The following is an 18,656-nucleotide window of genomic DNA, read 5'->3' as shown; positions in this document are numbered from 1 at the left end:
ATATGTTCATACTCACTTTTATTTCATGACCTGCGTAAAATACTGAACTGCAAGAGAAACGTCACCCCAAGTAACATTGCATGAAAAGTTGTCATTTATATATCTTGGTAATTTTTGTCAAAGTTTCTCAAATTTAACATCACCTTGTCCGGAAAAATTAAATTTGATGATAACAAAACAAAGCAGGTGACAATAAAACCGATCGCCCAAACGCATCACGGCAACGGCCATGGTAACCCGATGCACGTGAGTTCCGTGCAAATTGAAATGCACATGCGTCCGACCATTTCTTGCCCTATAAAAATCCATCCAGATGGGATAACATTCATTCGTTACTGAATTGCTACCACATGCCAAGATTGACAAGCAATCAGCGACACCAAGCCCTTGGACGATTGCAAGCTGGACAAACCGCCCGGCAAGTAGCCAATACATTGTAAGTCCACGTAAGGACCATATACAGGCTCCAGCAATGGTACTAGACCACCAACACTACAGATGACCGACCAGGTAGTGGAAGACCAAAGGTCACCACCCGACGTCAGGATCGTCAGATTGTGCGACAGCATCTTCAAGATCGCTTTGTTACTGCTGCGGAAACATCTCGACAGACCATGGGGACACACCAGCGACACATTAGTGCGTACACCGTGCGTCGACGATTGTCGAGAATGCACCTCAACTGTCATAGGGCACACCGAGGACCCATTCTGACACCACGTCATCGCTGGGACCGTCTTCAGTGGGCAACACAGCACCAGCATTGGCGCCACCAGCAGTGGAGAAGAGTCCTCTTCTCAGACGAGAGCCGGTACTGTATCTCAACAGCAGATGGCAGAGAGAGAGAGAGAGAGTCTGGCGACGCCGTGGCGTCATTCGGATGCTTGTGTTATTGAGAGAGATTCGTGGGGTGGTCTGAGCATCATGGTGTGGGGTTGAATTGGTCTTGCACAGAGGGTCGGCCCTGTGGTCTTCCAGGACATCGGTCCAGGGAGAGGCAATGGTGTCACAGCAACTCGATACATTGATCAAGTCAGTAGACCACAAGCCATACCTACATTTGGCACGTCGCCGCAACCACGAGTTTCAGCATGATAACGCCCGCGCCTACACTGCGAGAGCAACAAGAGTCTTCCTCCAGCAGAATGGCATCAGAACCATGCAGTGGCCTGCCCTCAATCCTGATTTATATCCCATAGAGCACCTGTGGGACGAGATTCAAAGACGGCAGAATGACGTCCGACCAAGGCCGACAACTGCAGCTGAACTGCGTCAGGCGTTCTTCAGAGTGTGGGCTCAAGTGCCTATGGCCTTCTTCAACCGCCTCATCCATTCCATGTATCGACGTTGCACGGCAGTCATCAATGCACATGGCGGACACACGAGATACTGACTTGTGATGCCATTTTCTCAGAGACGAGTGTTGTGTTTCACTTTAAGAACATTTGACACTTTAACTTCCACCTAGATGATCAGTTTTGCCAAGTTTCATCTTTTTAATATGTCTCAAAGTATGTTTACAGTGTTTGGACAAATAAGGTTTCTCATATATCTATCCATGGTGACGTTTCTTTTGCGGTTCAGTATATATGCATATGGTACACTTCAAACGTTGGTCACTTGGACCTCGGATTACACTTCCATTACCGAGTATGTATAAATCTGGAAATTACTGTCCCTTCGTGTGGTGATTCGATTTGAAAATGATTATATGAAGCAAAATTCTTTCGACATCACACCCTACATTCATATCTGTTTTTCTATTGCATTATAGATCGGTTTTAAAGACACAAAACAATTAGCATACATACTATCGGTCCACCGTTTCCCCCAGTTTCGTGATGACACTAAGGATTTGTTGTCTGTCTTATGAAATTTTGAAAAATTTAAGGTATTGCGAGTTTTTGAGAAAACCACGGTTGTCGATTTCCTTCCCAGTGAGAAGAAACGCAATAGTCTTTTTATCATAAAATATTTTCTAACAGGTGAGCCACAGCCCATCTAGGTTGAACAGCACTCAAACTTGACCTTTTCCCATAAAGAGGCTGACGTTTTGAAATCATGGAAAAAAAGGACATCATTTACTGAACTTTCATAGTCATTGTCTGAAAAACCTGCTTTGGCAGCTTTGTGTGTTTCAAGCAACTGTTTGTGACCAATTCCAGCCTTGTGTGCAAGAATACCTGTGACGTAAACATCATCTATCCAATAGAATCGCGTATTTTCAGACGCTTTTGTCAACCTTTTCGCTTCATCCACTGATAAAATATAGGCCATACCTTCACAGTAAGTGGGGAAAAAATCGAAAGGATATTCCTCCCTACTGGTTATCCATTTCCCTTCTTTTCGAAATGGACGACCAGTCTGTAAAACTGTGCAGTACAAACTGTTGTGCAAGTGTCCAGTAGTTAGCGAAAAGTTTACCAATTTGAAAATATTGACAAACACGTCATCGTCAATTTTGACAATAGTTCTCACGTCATGACATTGAGTAGTTACCCAATGAAGAGCCATTATATGTTTATACGTTAGGTTCTTGTAACTGTCTTTAAAATTTCCTTGAACAATGTCTCCAAACAATATTGACTCTTGGACAATTTCTTGTTGAATGTTGTTTCGTTCTCCCATCATGAACACACACACAACTGGCATATTTCTAAACGTGGTCACTGATCCCCATGTGTTTCGTATAACACTTCGTTTCTCAACATTGCTGGGATCAGAATGTACAACAATCAAAACACCGATAGAAACATTGAGACACTGTCTCGAATTCAAACCAAACACGAAGCTATGTTTGTTCAACAGTTTGTCCAATTGATTATCGTTCTTGATAATGAACCAAGTCATGATCAGATTCAGCAGTTTCTTGAAATAAAGGCCCATGAATTTATTCTTTCCGTGTGACTCTTTTTTTACTGTGCCAACGCTACTGTTGTTACTGGCTTCATTGCTGTCCCGGGGGAACCACAGAAGACAAGCATAGAAGCAGGTCAGAAGTACTATTGCCAGAAGCACTTTCTTTCTTCTTTGTCTGCTGCATGGTGTCAACTTCATCATGGTGTTGTCATCTTCATCATAGTGTTGTCATATTCATCATAGTGTTGTCATATTCATCATAGTATTGCCATCTTCATCATGGCGTTGTCATCTTCATCATGGTGTTGCCAAATGCATCATAGTGTTGCCATCTTCATCATGGTGTTGTCATCTTCATCATGGTGTTGTCATATTCATCATGGTGTTGTCATATTCATCATGGTGTTGCCAATTTCATCATAGTGTTGCCATCTTCATCATGGTGTTGTCATCTTCATCATGGTGTTGTAATATTCATCATGGTGCTGTCATATTCATCATGGTGTTGCCAAATTCATCATAGTGTTGCCATCTTCATCATGGTGTTGTCATATTCATCATGGTGTTGCCAATTTCATCATAGTATTGCCATCTTCATCATGGTGTTGTCATATTCATCATGGTGTTGTCATATTCATCATGGTGTTGCCAATTTCATCATAGTGTTGCCATCTTCATCATGGTGTTGTCATCTTCATCATGGTGTTGTCATATTCATCATGGTGTTGTCATATTCATCATGGTGTTGCCAAATTCATCATGGTGTTGCCATCCTCATCATGGTGTTGTCATCCTCATCATGGTGTTGCCAATTTCATCATAGTGTTGGCATCTTCATCATGGTGTTGCCAAATTCATCATAGTGTTGCCATCTTCATCATGGTGTTGCCAAATTCATCATGGTGTTGCCATCTTCAACAAAGTATTGTCGTCTTTATCATTGTGTCGTCTTCTTCATTTGATCTGCAAAATCAAGAATAGAAATGTCAGACAACAGCAATTGTATGTATTTGAACCAACTACATGTTATCTACAATTGTTTGAACAGAAATAACAGATGAAGTAATGAGTACTATGTCAGAAAGCCTTTTGTGCCCAAATGTCTATTATGTCGTTTCGTTATTCAATTCCACTTTTGTTATACTCGATTTCGTTGTCTTTACCATTTTCTAATTTCCATATCTACCAAAATGGCAGCCTCCAGCCAGGAGTGTTGACCATGTGCTTGACCAACAGAAATACAGTCTCTTGTGTTAAAAACAACCAGCTTTGGCGTCCTATATCCACCACGAACCGCCCATCCCTCACCCGTGCATCCAAGTTGTACATTGCTTGGCGGCAAACGCCAGTGTTGCGGTCATAATCGATATTGTAATGACTCCTCGGGGCAGCTTACCCTATCTAATTTCATAGAGACCAAGTTTCTTGTTTTTCTTCAAGGCACTTTTTATGGTGCTTAACCTACAAAGAAATCGGCACCACAGATCCTGGTTACTCCTTACGTTAAGCTATTTTCAATGAACCTCAACATTCCAATCCTACTTATGTGTCATCCGAGAAACATCTTGTTATCGTAAAGATGTTTTAATGCCAAGTTCAAATATTTATAACGCTGACTTAGATCAATCTACTATCCTTGTACTGTTTGTTTACTTCCACGAACTACAATACTACTTTTACTGCCATTCCGCAATGTTTTACACTCTCTGTGATTAGCAGACTATGGAACGGGTACCAACAAACCTAAAACGAACGACTCCGTTCAGAACGCCCCAGTTCAACGCGAACAGACAGACAGTTTATTCAGTAAGAAGGCCATAGGCCCATCATACAGACAATGGTTGATTGCATGAACTACGCATGCCAAGGAAGTAGTCGATTTAAGTTTCTCTTAGCCGTTGGACTTTATATAGATATAAACATGTGTTATATACAACATCAAAGTTTTCTGATGAAATAATTTCAGTAAAAGATGTTACAGTTTGAAACTTGATATACTGTTTAAGATATATATTTCTTAGGGCTGAATAACGCTCACATACAAGTAAAACATGAAATTCATCTTCAATAAAAGATATACCATTTTCTATACAATCTTTACATAATCGTTCAGTGTATGGGACAATAGTGTATCTCCCCAAGTCAATTGCAAGTTTAAACTTGCTACATCTGAAACCAGTCATATACATATTCTCAGATGTACTGGTATGGGGAGTGTAAGATATTTTTCTACATTTAACAGGGATTTAAAATGTTTATAATAAAAGGTATCAGATATACTATTGATAGAACTACACCATGATTGTTGAAGGTTATCAAATAATCTTTGCCTAAAAAGATGAATAAATATCTTCACATTGCCAACATCTTGTGTTAACCATACATATCCAAAACCTAATTTAACAAAATATTCTTAATGTGAGTAGCCCATGTGGTGCGACCAGATTGGTCCAGTGATTTGAACATTAAATAACATTGGCGAGGCAGTCTGTGCTCGTCAACGCTAACAGTAAAGGATCGATTAATCCGAAACCAGGCTTACGAAATCGAGCTCAAACGGCGAATCAAATAGCAACAAACTTTCATCGGGCTAGTTGAGTACGAGTTACGGGTCAGACGATTAGAAAACGTCTACATGCAGCTCATCTCTATGCTCGACGGCCACGTGTTGTGCCGCCCCCTACAAATCGTCACATTGCCATCCAACGTCAATGGTGTACACAACGTCGAAACTGTTGATCGTCACTGGTCACGTATTTCGTTTTCAGATGAGTCCTAATTCACTTGACAGGCGTGAAAAACTGTATACATGATATCATTATGCTCAAATATGCTTCATAATTTTTTTTTAATATAGTATGCTCAAGTAGGTTTCATAAATTGTTTTTGAATGTAACTGCATGAATGAACAAACGGTGTATGTATCAACTGGGTCTCGTCGCTATATGGCTGAAAAAATTCCGATGCGACGTTAAATGTTAACTCACTTACTGATAGGCGTGACCGTGTCCTGCGACGTCGGAATGAATGTCAAGCCAATGTCAACCTGAGATGTCATGACAGATTTACTGGATCGGTTATGGTGTGGGGTGGCATCACTATGACTGAGCAAACCCCCTCCATATTTTGTAAGTTTTGAATATCCGGATTTGAATGGGTCTTCATCAACACGTGCTTGTCGTAAAAGGCGACTAAGCTAGTCCTAAGAGGCGACTAACGTGATTTTATGGTCAGGCTCGCTGACTTGGGTGATGCATGTCATCGTATCCCAATTGCATGGTTCGATGCTCATGATTATTTAAAAAAACGCCATCATATAACTGGAATATTGCTATAGTTAAGTGCGGAGTTAAACAACAAACAAGAAACAAACATTGCTTTGGGGCAAATAGGATGTATACTCCAGAGCTATGTTATATGCATCGATAGTACATGTAATCCTGTTTCTTACCTTCAATTGTTCTATCTCACTATTCATGTTCATGTTTCTCCAGAGGTTCTAAAGATGACAGACAACGGTTATCTATCTCCCGGATGGTAAATGCTTGACTAAAAACAACAGCAATGGTTGCATGAGTGACAGAGCGATGCCTTTCATTTTGCCGTCTTTGATATGTAAATAGCTTCCACGTTTCAGTGACTTGTCACGCATTTCAGATATAACTGGTGATTGACTTAACGTTTGTATGTGGTCTTTAAGTGCACGATCGCTGAAGCAGCTAATTGATACACTTGAGCTTAAAATCAAATTTTGTCAGCTGTGTACCGTAAATATTTTTGAGTTATATTTTACATTGCTTAATTCTGTAATTAATTCATTAATTCTGTATTTGTCTGTGTGTGCATGCGTGCGTGCGTGCATGCGTGCGTGCGTGTTTGTGTGTGTGTGAACGTGTGTGCGCGGTATTCCCGCGCATGTATGTCTGTGTATTATATATGTATTTTCCCTTTTTGGTGTCTGTAGGTGTGGTTTGTGTGCCTGTGTGGTGTGAGTGTGTTTGTTAAGAAGAACGGGTATTTGTTGTGCCTCTGGTGGAAACTGTGAAGAGGGCCGCATTGTCGTTCTCAAACCACACTCTACTCTCTGAGAAATTATATTCAAGCCAAAACCACGTTTAGCAATAACTGGTTTCGTATTCTTAGTACGTAAACACAAACAATCAAATTAAAATCAGATCTTAGTTCTCGCTACCGCTAAACAAAGATCTGAGGACATCCCATTACGGGTCACGTCAGAACGACCTTTCGCGAATTTTGACCGACCAATGAAATGACTGACAAGAAATCGCCCTTGGCCAATCAGAAGGCAACTTTCTCAAGCTTTACGACACTAGTTTCAAACTGGCGACTACGCATCAAAACATATTTTGACGTATTCTCGATTAAAAATGGCTTATAGATGGCATAGATTGTATGGATATAATCATAAAACATGTAACTGTCATTCGGAATACCCCGTGTTAAATAAATCGTGGTTGCATGATTAGAAAACACATTCCGACTGTCACTTTCATGACCTGGTAAGCGACGCTCTGATTGGTTGGATGAAAGGTCGTTCTGACGTGACCCCTAATGGGATGTCCTCAGATCTTTGTTTAGCGATAGCGAGCACTAAGATCTGATTTTAATGAGATTGTAAACACAAATGTCTTACAACTAGCAAAAACTCCAATTAAGCTGCGTATTTGCGTAAAATAGGCAAACAAAAAACACCATAACCCAATCAATGTTGAGTTGCCTGGGTACAGATAATTATGAAGAAATTCGATAACTCAACATACTCAAGTATACATGAGCATACATCAAGTATCTACTGCACATCTCGCTTATTGTATCACTGTTAGGGGCGGTGGGGTAGCCTAGTGGTTGAAGCGTTGGCTTGTCTCGCCGAAGACCCGGGTTCGATTCCCCACATGGTACAATGCTTGAAGCCCATTTTCCGGTGTCCCCTGCCGTGATATTGCTGGAATACTGCTAGAAACGGCATAAAACCATACTCACATATATATATCACTGTTATGAGGTATGTGATTCACTTGGTGCAGCACACGACCATATGCTAATTACAAGGTACCCGAGCAGAGACGTTTTGTTTGTTTGTTGTTTAACGCCGCACTCAGCAATATTCCATCTATATGACGGCCGTCTGTTAAAAATCGAGGCATCATCAGCATCGATCCCTGCAATTTGGATACGTAAGAGGCGACTAACGGGATCGGGTGGTCAGGCTCACTGACTTGGTTGATACATGTCATCGTATCTTAATTGCATAGATCGATGCTCATGATGTCAATCACTGGAATGTCTGGTCCAGACTCCATTATTTACAGACCGCCATCATATAGCTGGAATGTTGCCGAGTGCGGCGTTTTCCTATCGGAAATGTCACAGACGTGGCGAGAAAAAACATTTGGGCGCAATTCAAAGGACAGGTTGCATTTACTCAAATGTCTCTAGCTTTTCGAACTGAACAAATAACGGAATACAATTCATTACGTTGTGACACTGTCGTGTATTACATGTTCAAATACGATTAAGTGATGTTTTGGAGCTTTGATCTTAAAACATGAACGAAGGACTTGGACTGCCGACTTAAAGCCATGTACACGGTGTTTACAGAGTGTCTTGTTTTGTGGCAACCATTCATAAAATGTCACGTGTGCTCTATCCCTTGGGTTGATTGATAGTAAATATTGATGCCTGCCCATAAAGGAGTATTTAAAACAATGGCGGCTTGACAATAAGGGTTCGTGTACTGTCATTTGCTAACGAGAAGCAGTCTTTGGTTCGTTAAAGTGTCCTTTTCATTTTCAGACATGAATACTTCAAAGGCGGTGTCATTATTTGAAAGGACACAGGTGGCCCAGTCGTCTAAGACACCGGGATTTCTTGCGCAGAGTTGCGTCCCTGAGGCGTGCCAATATTCTATGATTGCTGGCTCGACTCTTATATTCGCCCTGATTATTTTTCCAGGTGTGACAGAACCATTCCTGTGCTCGTGTCAAACGTCTAAAATCTGCATCCCTTCAGAATTCCCATCTCATCAAAACGATTAAACTCATTCACTCACTCTTGATAGGTTTGTTTGTCGTTTAACGCCGCACTCAGCAATATTCCAGCTATATGACGGCAGTCTGTAAATAATCAAGTCTGGACCAGACAATCCAGTGATTGGCATCAAGCGCATCGATCTACGCAATTGGGATACAATGACATGCATCAACTAAGTCTGACCACCCGATCCCGTTAGTCGCCTCTAACAACAAGCTCAGTTGCCTTTTACGGGCGATGCAGGAGGAAAGTGGAAGCTTTGCAATGTCCACTGATGTAGTCTCCACTAAACAACCTTCCAGATGAATACCCCTGACATCCTACCGTATCTGGTGATCACATTAGTGAATTGCTTGACAAACTTTCGAATCCACATCTATTATACCCCAAATACGCGCATGCTTAAAAACTAATCAATATAGGTACGACTAAGTCTGGACACAATCTTCTACATTCCTGAAAAAATGTCAAAAGCCATATATATGTATGGTGCCCGTGACGATACTGGTTAGAATAGGTCTTCTGCAAACCATGCTTCTCGTAAAAGGCGACTATGCGTGTCGTAAGAAGTGACAAACGGGATCGGGAGGTCAGACTCACTGGTTGATGCATGTCATCGTATCCCAATTACGTGGATCGATGTTCATGATGTCAATCACTGGATTGTCTTGTTCAGCCTCGATTATTTACAGACCACCGTCACATAGCGGGAATATTACATGATAGCGTACTCTGACATTGTCGAAAAACACATGCAAATGCAAGTCAAGTGTTCACCTGAAAATATACAGGATCATATGGAACAAGTCTAAATATGGAATTGTATCGGACATCGTTTGATCATACAGCCTTGTGGGTAGTATTTTGTCTGAATTTGTATGCATACATTTAAATAGAAGACATATGAGGCGGTATCACTGATCTCCTTTAATTCTGAGCTCAGGGGGTTAAATGAGTGGAAGAGAATTGGCTATTTGATCATTATTGAACGACATAAGATCATTGATATACGAAAACACGTCAAGGGCTCTGGGAAGTTTGAGGTTTGAATTGCAGGAAGAATACTTTTAGATTTAATTTCTGAGGAGAAATTCCCATTCAAATCCTCATTTCAAAACGCTTATAAGAACATCAGAATCATGGCACAGAGAAATACCAGTATTCCAACTGTAAGGCATTTAAAGAATCGAATCTGGACCAGACAAACCACAGAGTGACAGGCAATCAGCCAATCCACCCATCTTGACCATGCGATCCTTTCAGTCTCCTCTTACAACAATGTTAGGTTGAAAGGGATCGCAATCCCTACGAGGTCAGAAATGTATGCAGGTTAACTAGGGGGTCGATACTTCAGATATGCATTATATTCTGACACACTAGTGTATCAGGGTAGCATGTCCATCGAACTCAAAACGTGTATCGATCATTCCTCTGGCCTGCTGATACCAAATACCGGGTGTTTGGGGGCCCGTGTCTGTGAATAATTCAAGATCAATATTCACCTAGAGTTGTAGTCAGACTTGGAGTTTATGTATCAGGAATGACCTTGCCTCGGGTATTAGTTTACTTTAATGAATCACGTTATGGAACAGCAAGTCACCGATCGTTTGACTTGGTTGATGAGATCTGCAATGACCTACACAATGTAGTTAATGGGCTGGCGTCGCCGAACCCTCTGCAGTCTGCTATCAGATACATAAATAATATGCGCGCGACAGACAACATTGAAACGACCTGTTAACGCCGCTTCTGTCCACTGGTTATATCATTTTGGTGAACCAAGAATGTGGGAATAGTTTTGACAAGCAAAGGCAAACCGGATCTTGCCCAGTAAAGGACGCAATTCTGCACATCAAATTATGGCGCATTAACCGCTATGACAAACGTGAACCCACCCCCACCCCCACCCCCACCCCCACCCCAAGAGTTACACTAATTGTTCCCAATGTAATGGAATTGTTCAGCCGAAACTTGGACATTAATGATGGATACTCACTTTGATTGAAAGGAAGAGAAACGCACCTGTCTCTTCTGCTACAAACACCATTTCCAATGACAGAAGAGAGGAGCTGTATGCAGGTTTTACTAAAAATGGTCTGGATGTTAGTTGAAACCCCCGTTAGTCTTCACACAGTGGTTGCTCAGTGTCTATATATAATCGTAATTTGGGACTTGGATTAATTTTCAAAAAAAAGTTTCTGCGCAGAATGTCCAGATTGTAACCCACTACACCCTGTCTTAATGCAGACACCAGATTGTAACCCACTACACCCTGTCTTAATGCAGACACCAGATTGTAACCCACTACACCCTGTCTTAATGCAGAAACCAGATTGTAACCAACTACACCCTGTCTTAATGCAGACACCAGATTGTAACCCACTACACTCTGTCGTGTTGCAGACACCAGATTGTAACCCACTACACCCTGTCTTGTTGCAGACACCAGATTGTAACCCACTACACCCTGTCTTAATGCAGACACCAGATTGTAACCCACTACACCCTGTCTTAATGCAGACACCAGATTGTAACCCACTACACCCTGTCTTAATGCAGACACCAGATTGTAACCCACTACACCCTGTCTTAATGCAGACACCAGATTGTAACCCACTACACCCTGTCTTAATGCAGACACCAGATTGTAACCAACTACACCCTGTCTTAATGCAGACACCAGATTGTAACCCACTACCCCCTGTCTTAATGCAGACACCAGATTGTAACCAACTACACCCTGTCTTAATGCAGACACCAGATTGTAACCCACTACCCCCTGTCTTGTTGCAGACACCAAATTGTAACCCACTACACTCTGTCTTGTTGCAGACACCAGATTGTAACCCACTACACCCTGTCTTAATGCAGACACCAGATTGTAACCCACTACACCCTGTCTTGTTGCAGACACCAGAGTCTAACTCACTTCACCTTGCTTGGTGCAGACACCAGAGTCTACCTCACTTCAACTTACCTTGGTGCAGAAACCAGATTTGTAACCCACTTCACCTTACCTTGGTGGAGACACCAGAGTCTAACTCACTTCAACTTACCTTGGTGCAGACACCAGATGGTAACTCACTTCACTTTGAGATAATGCAGACACCAGATTGTAACTCACTTCCCCTCGTCTTGGTGAAGACACCATATTGTAACTCACTTCCCCTCGTCTTGGTGAAGACACCAGATTGTAACTCACTTCCCCTCGTCTTGGTGAAGACACCATATTGTAACTCACTTCACAGAGGTTTAGACTTGATTACCACCACACCTCAACAGATGCAGACACTACACCATGGAACAGGTCATGCATTATATATCCAGTGGATACGTCGTTACAATGAAGTCACAACATATACTGAACGTTTCCCATCTTGTTGACGCAGCTGCAGACATGCGCTGCCATTACATAAAAATACTGATGACATGTTTCACCTTCTGTATTGTGCAAGAAGATTGTTCAGGTGCAAGTCAGGTGTGTGTCTGTAGGGCGCATTCTGGTTATTACAGTCACAAGGAAAGCTTTTATCTTTACACATAAAGACAAAAACAAGTCTTGAAATTAATGGTTTTGATGTAGAATGACAATTTGGTGTCGACATGTGTCCTGTCTTTTTGCCTGCTTTGCCGAGGCGGGTCATGGGGTACTTCTTGAATGTCAGGTTGCAGACATTTACAGCGTGAGTTGGTGATTGAGTGAGTATGGTTTTACGCTGCTTTTAGCAATATTCCAATAAGATCAGGACGGGGGACACCAGAAATGAGCTTCACACATTGTACTCATATAGAATCGAACCCGGGTCTTCGGCGAGACGAGTGAACGATTTAACCTCACAACCACCCAACCTCCCAAAATGGCAACTAGAATGACAAGGGGCAAAACAATTGTTGAAGCCACTGAACACTGTGGCAATACGGTACTCTTCACTCTGGAGAAAATAGTGAATGAGTGAGTGAGGTGAGGGGAAATGGGGTTTAACGACGTATACGTGTATGTGTTTGCGTGGCTGCTTGTACAAGTCCGGACTGATGCCGATTTATAGTGCTAGCTCACTGAGATACCATGCCGCAGGTTAACATGAATACCCCACTCAGACACAGTACACTGACTACGAGCCGACCAGTCCTTGATTAGCCCATTTGCCAGCGCCAGACAGGGTAACAACAAGTACCATCTTTTAACGTTTTATGGTATGACGCGGCAAGGTTTCGAAGCCAGGGCCTTCCGCTCTCCGGGCGGAAGCTCTACCTGAATGAGTGAGTGAGTTTACACGACTGCAAGTCTTCTTATATAAAAACACGAAGCACGCATTGTTGGTTTTAATCTACCCTTTTCACGCACATATTTCTCTTCATCCATTAAACAACCCGTGGATATCCGGAGTAGAATAGGTCTTCGGCAACCCATGCTTGCTGTAAAAGACGATTATGCTAGTCGTGAGAGGCGACTAACGGGATCGGGTGATCAGACTCACTGCCTTGCTTGATGCATGTCATCGTATCCCAAACGCCTGGATCATTGCTCATAATATCAATCACTGGATGGTGGCCTGGTCCAGACTCGATTATTTACAGACCGCCGTCATATAGCTGTTATATTGCTGAGTGCGGTGTTAAACGAAAAAAACAAGTGAACAAACAAAACCATAAAGTAATACAATATCAAAATGATCTTATATAGTCCAGGTACATTGAATGATGACTTCTGTGTCAGGTTAAATTTTGATCCTTGTTTCAAATGTGAGAAGAAAAAAATAAAGACAACTAATTCATTTTGTTATTATTTTTTTATGACAAGCTTAGAAATGTTCTATTACATAACGTCTACGCCATACCAATTTTCGCATTGGTATTCACTGATTTTAAGTAGCAATGCAGATTTCAAGGTCGATGCAAAGGTTAATTTAAAGCAGGGCAAACTTATATACATGTACTTAGAACGGAAGGAATTCTACGAATTATTTTACTATATTTATCTCCTCCTCTTTGATTTCCCTATTCTTCCATGTTGTCCGAACATACTGTACATATATTCGTAGAGGGTCTAGTTTATCGTGATGCATTTCATACAATCGTAGAGGGTCTAGTTTATCGTACTGCATTTCATATAATCGTAGAGGGTCTAGTTTATCGTGATCCATTACATCATTGAAAACACGATGGAATCATTGGAGGGACGTTGTCGCGTTAATATTACATATTCAATAGGTAATCTTTTCCTTTAAAGCACAATTCCCATACTGAAACTCAACCGACCTTTGCATTTTCTCGAATCTATACTCGTATTCTAATTACTTACCTTTTTACTATGACCCGTCCTGCTTGGTGCTTCTAGTCGCCTTCAGCGCACGGTGGTACTTACACAACTGTGACTGTGTTCAGAGATGCAGCATGTAATACCGTGTCACCTATTAACTCTCAGATCAGGAATAGTAAACACATGATGAATAGATGGTCAATTGGCTAAACTGACTCAAACTGAATTTGAATAGTAAGAAGATCCATTGTGTAAAAACAATATCAGGGCAACGATTTCACAATGTTGAAACAACAAGAAAGGGAGCTATAACAGCCGAACAGGTGTTCACATCCCAAGTGGTTATTGTTCTGAACACTATTCTATCCTTGACAAAGGAATCATAAGCCATTCAGAAAGTGATACGTTTTTATTATTTAACTTTATTCATTAGTCATGTAATGCTGATTGAATTACGGCAAACAAATATATAATTCACACAGTAACCACACTATGAAGTACCAGTAATGTGAGGGATGATTCACGGAAGAGTTAACATGTGTGACAGGATCCTAATGTACACATGTGACAGCGGCCTATCGATAGCAGAATTGTCGATGTTTGTGATAGTTTTATGATAAATCTATATGCTGTCAATTTGCGGACATCAGATGTTTCCTGTTCAAGCAATTCAGACCATCGCCAGAGATTTAATTCTAAAGACTTGATTTTGAAGATTTGTTGCCCCTCAGTAGGGGCTGTTTGTTTGTTTGTTTGTTTTATTTCTTGTTTCTTGTTTAACGCCGCACTCAGCAATATTCCAGCTAAATGACGGCGGTCTGCAAATAATCGATTCTGGACCAGACAATCCCGTCATTATTATCATAAGCATCGATCCACGCAATTGGTATACGATGACAAGCACTCTGACCGCCCGATCCCATTCGTCACCTCTTACGACAAGCATAGTTGCCTCTTACATCAAGCATGGGGTGCTGAAAACCAATTCTAACCTAGTTTTTATGGGTCTCACAAACAATGACCTTGAACAATAGGGATTGCGCGACATGACGGCCATGACGAAAATTAGATTTGACCTCTAAAGCAAATTGGGTCATTATCAAGATTGGAAAATTTCAGCTTCACTGCATTATTTGTGTCTCGGGTGATGATGCAAAAATATAATATAAAATGTAAACCACAAGAGAATATTATCTGACAAAATCAGATTCTATTGGGCATAAAAGACAAAATAGCAGTGAAAACTATATGAATGGATCACTGAAAATCAGTGGTGATATCAGGTGTTCGCGAAAAGGGCAAGTGTTTTTCAGAGAATGCATTTGCAAAGAATTTAGGAGTATGGTCCAAATATAGGTCAATTCAAGGTCACAAAATAAACTTTGCAAAACATTCTCTTAATTATCATGTCTCATTTAAAGCTTGATTTGTCCAGTGATTTCTAAGGAGAAGATGTCAGACCAGATGGGCTAATCATGAGCATCGATCTACGTAATTGGGATACGATGACATGCATCTAATAAGACAGCAAGCCTGACCAACTGATCCCGTTAGTCGCCTCTTACGACAAGCATGGGTTGCTGAAGACCAATTACACGACGATCGTCACGGGTTTATTGGGAATGTACAAAGTAAGAACAATTAACAATTAAGGCCAGGCTGTGACCACAGATTGTGTTGTTGAAAGAAATCAAATGACGCCAGTCACATTTGCTGATGAATGGATCTACAAAGAGTCAGAGACTACAGTATCGACTACTAAGTATAGTCCTTGATATTGCTTTAAAAAAATAAATGGCCAAATCAGAAACAGACTGCACTTCATAAAAAAATATAAGGTCCCATGTTCCCGAATTTGAAATTTCCAAACATCGGAATTGATACCTTAAACTAAAGTAACATTCTCAAACAACATTCATTTCCCTAAATGTCCCTCAATATTTCAAATTTTATGAACCACCAACAGATTCATTTTCCTATACGAACACTATTTCATCCAGGTTGTTCAGTTATAGGATGGTGTTGCAGAACGTGGACATGGCAACTCCATGATACTGCCACCAACCTGTTGGTCACATAATCACAAGTGACTTCTCTGACAATAACAACCTTCGTCAGTTTATCAAAATCTGGACCAGAATATCGTGAACCACTTGCAGCTACTTGGGATCACCATCATTATGGATGCTGTGCAAGCGTTTGCAAAAACAGGGCCAATAGAGAAGATAATTTTTTTGAATGGGTTTCGAAGTCGGTTAAGTCAGTGTGTGTTGTCGTCTCTGGTAGAATGCGATGAAAAGTGAAAACAGAATTTGTAATAAACCCATTCTGTCTCTGTCGGTTAACATTAAGGCCAGGCTGTCCAACAGGAAAGGTTTTTTGTAGTTGTTCCCACTGACAAGGACTAAATAACATAACAATTATATGTAAGCATCACGACATCATTGTTTGAAAAATAAAAATAAATGGTATAATGCTGGATTCCAAAGCTCAATTAATATAGTAGTACAAAAGAAAGAAATACATTACTTGATCCAGCAATTGTTCCACCAAATCCCTGTCTCAAAGGGTAACCACAATCCTAAATACAATCAGGTGAGGACTTGGGGATGGGGATTCTCAAAAACTCAAATGATTTGCTTTAGTTATTACAATCTCAGAAAAGAACCAAGTTCAGTTATGTCAAACCATTTTATTTTTTAAACTTTGCACACCATTATCTCACACGACAAACTTGGAGGAAAACTTCATTCCTTGACCCATGGGGCTTTTGTTACTAAATGCGGTGACCATAGATATAGTTCCATCTTCAAAGATTCAGGATAATTTGTCAATAGCAATGCCATGGGCACCATTACCACTTGTGATCTCACCTTTTAATTCGAGTTAAATCCATACAGCTCCAGCCTTTTGTGGAGGAGATCAGACAACCCTCATACACTGGTACAGGTCACTGATCCGCTCTAAACTTGAGTACGGCTCCATCGTCTATGGTGGAGCCTGTAAAAGTAATTTACAAAAAGCTTAATACTATCCACCATCAACTTTGCCTTGGAGCTTTTCGAACGTCTGTTCATAGTCTATATGTGGAGTCGGATGAGCCTTCCCTTAAACAACGCCGTCTGAAATATCATTACACTACATCACTAAACTATATTCTAATCCGTCAAATTAAGCTTTTGATTGCGTATTTAATCCTCTACGAAGATATTTACAATAAGAACATCTCTTGTTCCACCGCTCGAAATCAGAAAGAAATTTGCTATTTCTGCACCTAAAATTAACCTTCAAGATCTAACTTCTTCCATCCATCTTTTGTCATAACGTCATTGGCAGGCAAATGGTAAGGCCAAATGTATACCTCACATTAATTGAACTTAAGAAACAAGACACAAACCCACTAATTTATAAACAAGAATGTAATCAATTAAAAAACGCAGATGACACTTATGAATCTATATTTACAGATGGATCCAAGGATGAAGGCGCAGTTGCTAGTGTCACTGTCAATGGATCCAGAACAGTAACTTCAGGATTACCAGATAACAGCTCCATATTAACAGCAAGAGCAAACACAGTCCAAAAATGTTTGAATAACAAATATAAACATAGACAATTTATATTTTTTTCAGATTCCCTTTCGTGCCTATTAAAATATATCATTTAAGTATCCACATTTACTCAAAACTGTTGAACCACTGGCCAATACGACATCGTATTTTGTTGGCTATCCAGCCATGTTCATTGGTAACACACTGGCCGCACTCAACAAAACTGTGACCACTTCTTATGCCACACTCTGATTATAAACCTGTTTATTAGAAGTTAAAGATCAAAGATATAATTTTAAAGAAGTAGGACACCCAAATAGGTATCAATAAGTGACATGAAAAATGTAATTAATTTGTTTTGTAAAAAATATGTCGATTAAAGATTGGTAGATTAAATTAGCAACTGAGATTGTTAGTGGCGTTATCATTGAAGGGGTTAAGGTACTGTAAAAAAATTGTCCCCCATAAGATAACGTTAGTTCCACATGTTTCAGTGAGTGAGTGAGTATGGTTTCACGCCGCTTTTAGCAATATTCGAGCAATATCTAGGCGGGGGACCGGGAAATGGGCTTCACATATTGTACCCATGTCGGGAATCGAACCCGGGTCATCGGCGTGACGAGCATATGCTTTAACCACTAGGCTACCCGACCGCCCCTCCACATGTTTCAAAATAAATTTAGAAATATCGTAAATTTTTAATTGTAAAATATGTGTCGTTTTTATGTTAGGCTAACTTTGTCAATAATCGCCTGCACTTGATGGTATGGTGTTTATCCTGCTGGGGTTCATGCAGGTTGCAAACGTACTGTAAGTCCCCTTGGTCTGCCTTCAGTCCCTGGCGATCAATAGCCCGTTTTTATCATGTTTTGTTATGTTTAGTGCTATCCTTTTTATGATTACATACTGGTTTTTTACTAAATCTTTTTCTGTGA

The 18,656-nt window shown here is 40.7% G+C and overlaps 1 protein-coding gene across 1 annotated transcript; it reads right to left on the bottom strand.

Annotated features, from left to right (window-relative positions):
• Positions 1–1,517: 1,517 nt before the first annotated feature.
• On the bottom strand, positions 1,518–12,173 carry LOC124136403 (beta-1,3-galactosyltransferase 1-like). The gene is made up of 2 exons (XM_046502332.2): positions 11,967–12,173; positions 1,518–3,822 (listed from the first exon to the last, which is right to left on the bottom strand). Exon 2 carries the CDS (start codon positions 3,058–3,060, stop codon positions 2,002–2,004), a length of 1,059 nt encoding a protein of 352 aa, XP_046358288.1. The 5' UTR covers positions 3,061–3,822; positions 11,967–12,173; the 3' UTR covers positions 1,518–2,001.
• Between the last annotated feature and the right edge of the window lie 6,483 nt (positions 12,174–18,656).

Source organism: Haliotis rufescens, unplaced genomic scaffold, assembly GCF_023055435.1.
Source record: "Haliotis rufescens isolate VD_foot unplaced genomic scaffold, xgHalRufe1.0.p SCAF_22, whole genome shotgun sequence".
Taxonomy (NCBI): Eukaryota; Metazoa; Mollusca; class Gastropoda; order Lepetellida; family Haliotidae; genus Haliotis; species Haliotis rufescens.
Note: the sequence above shows the minus strand (reverse complement) of the source record. Positions and strands in the feature narration are given on the sequence as shown.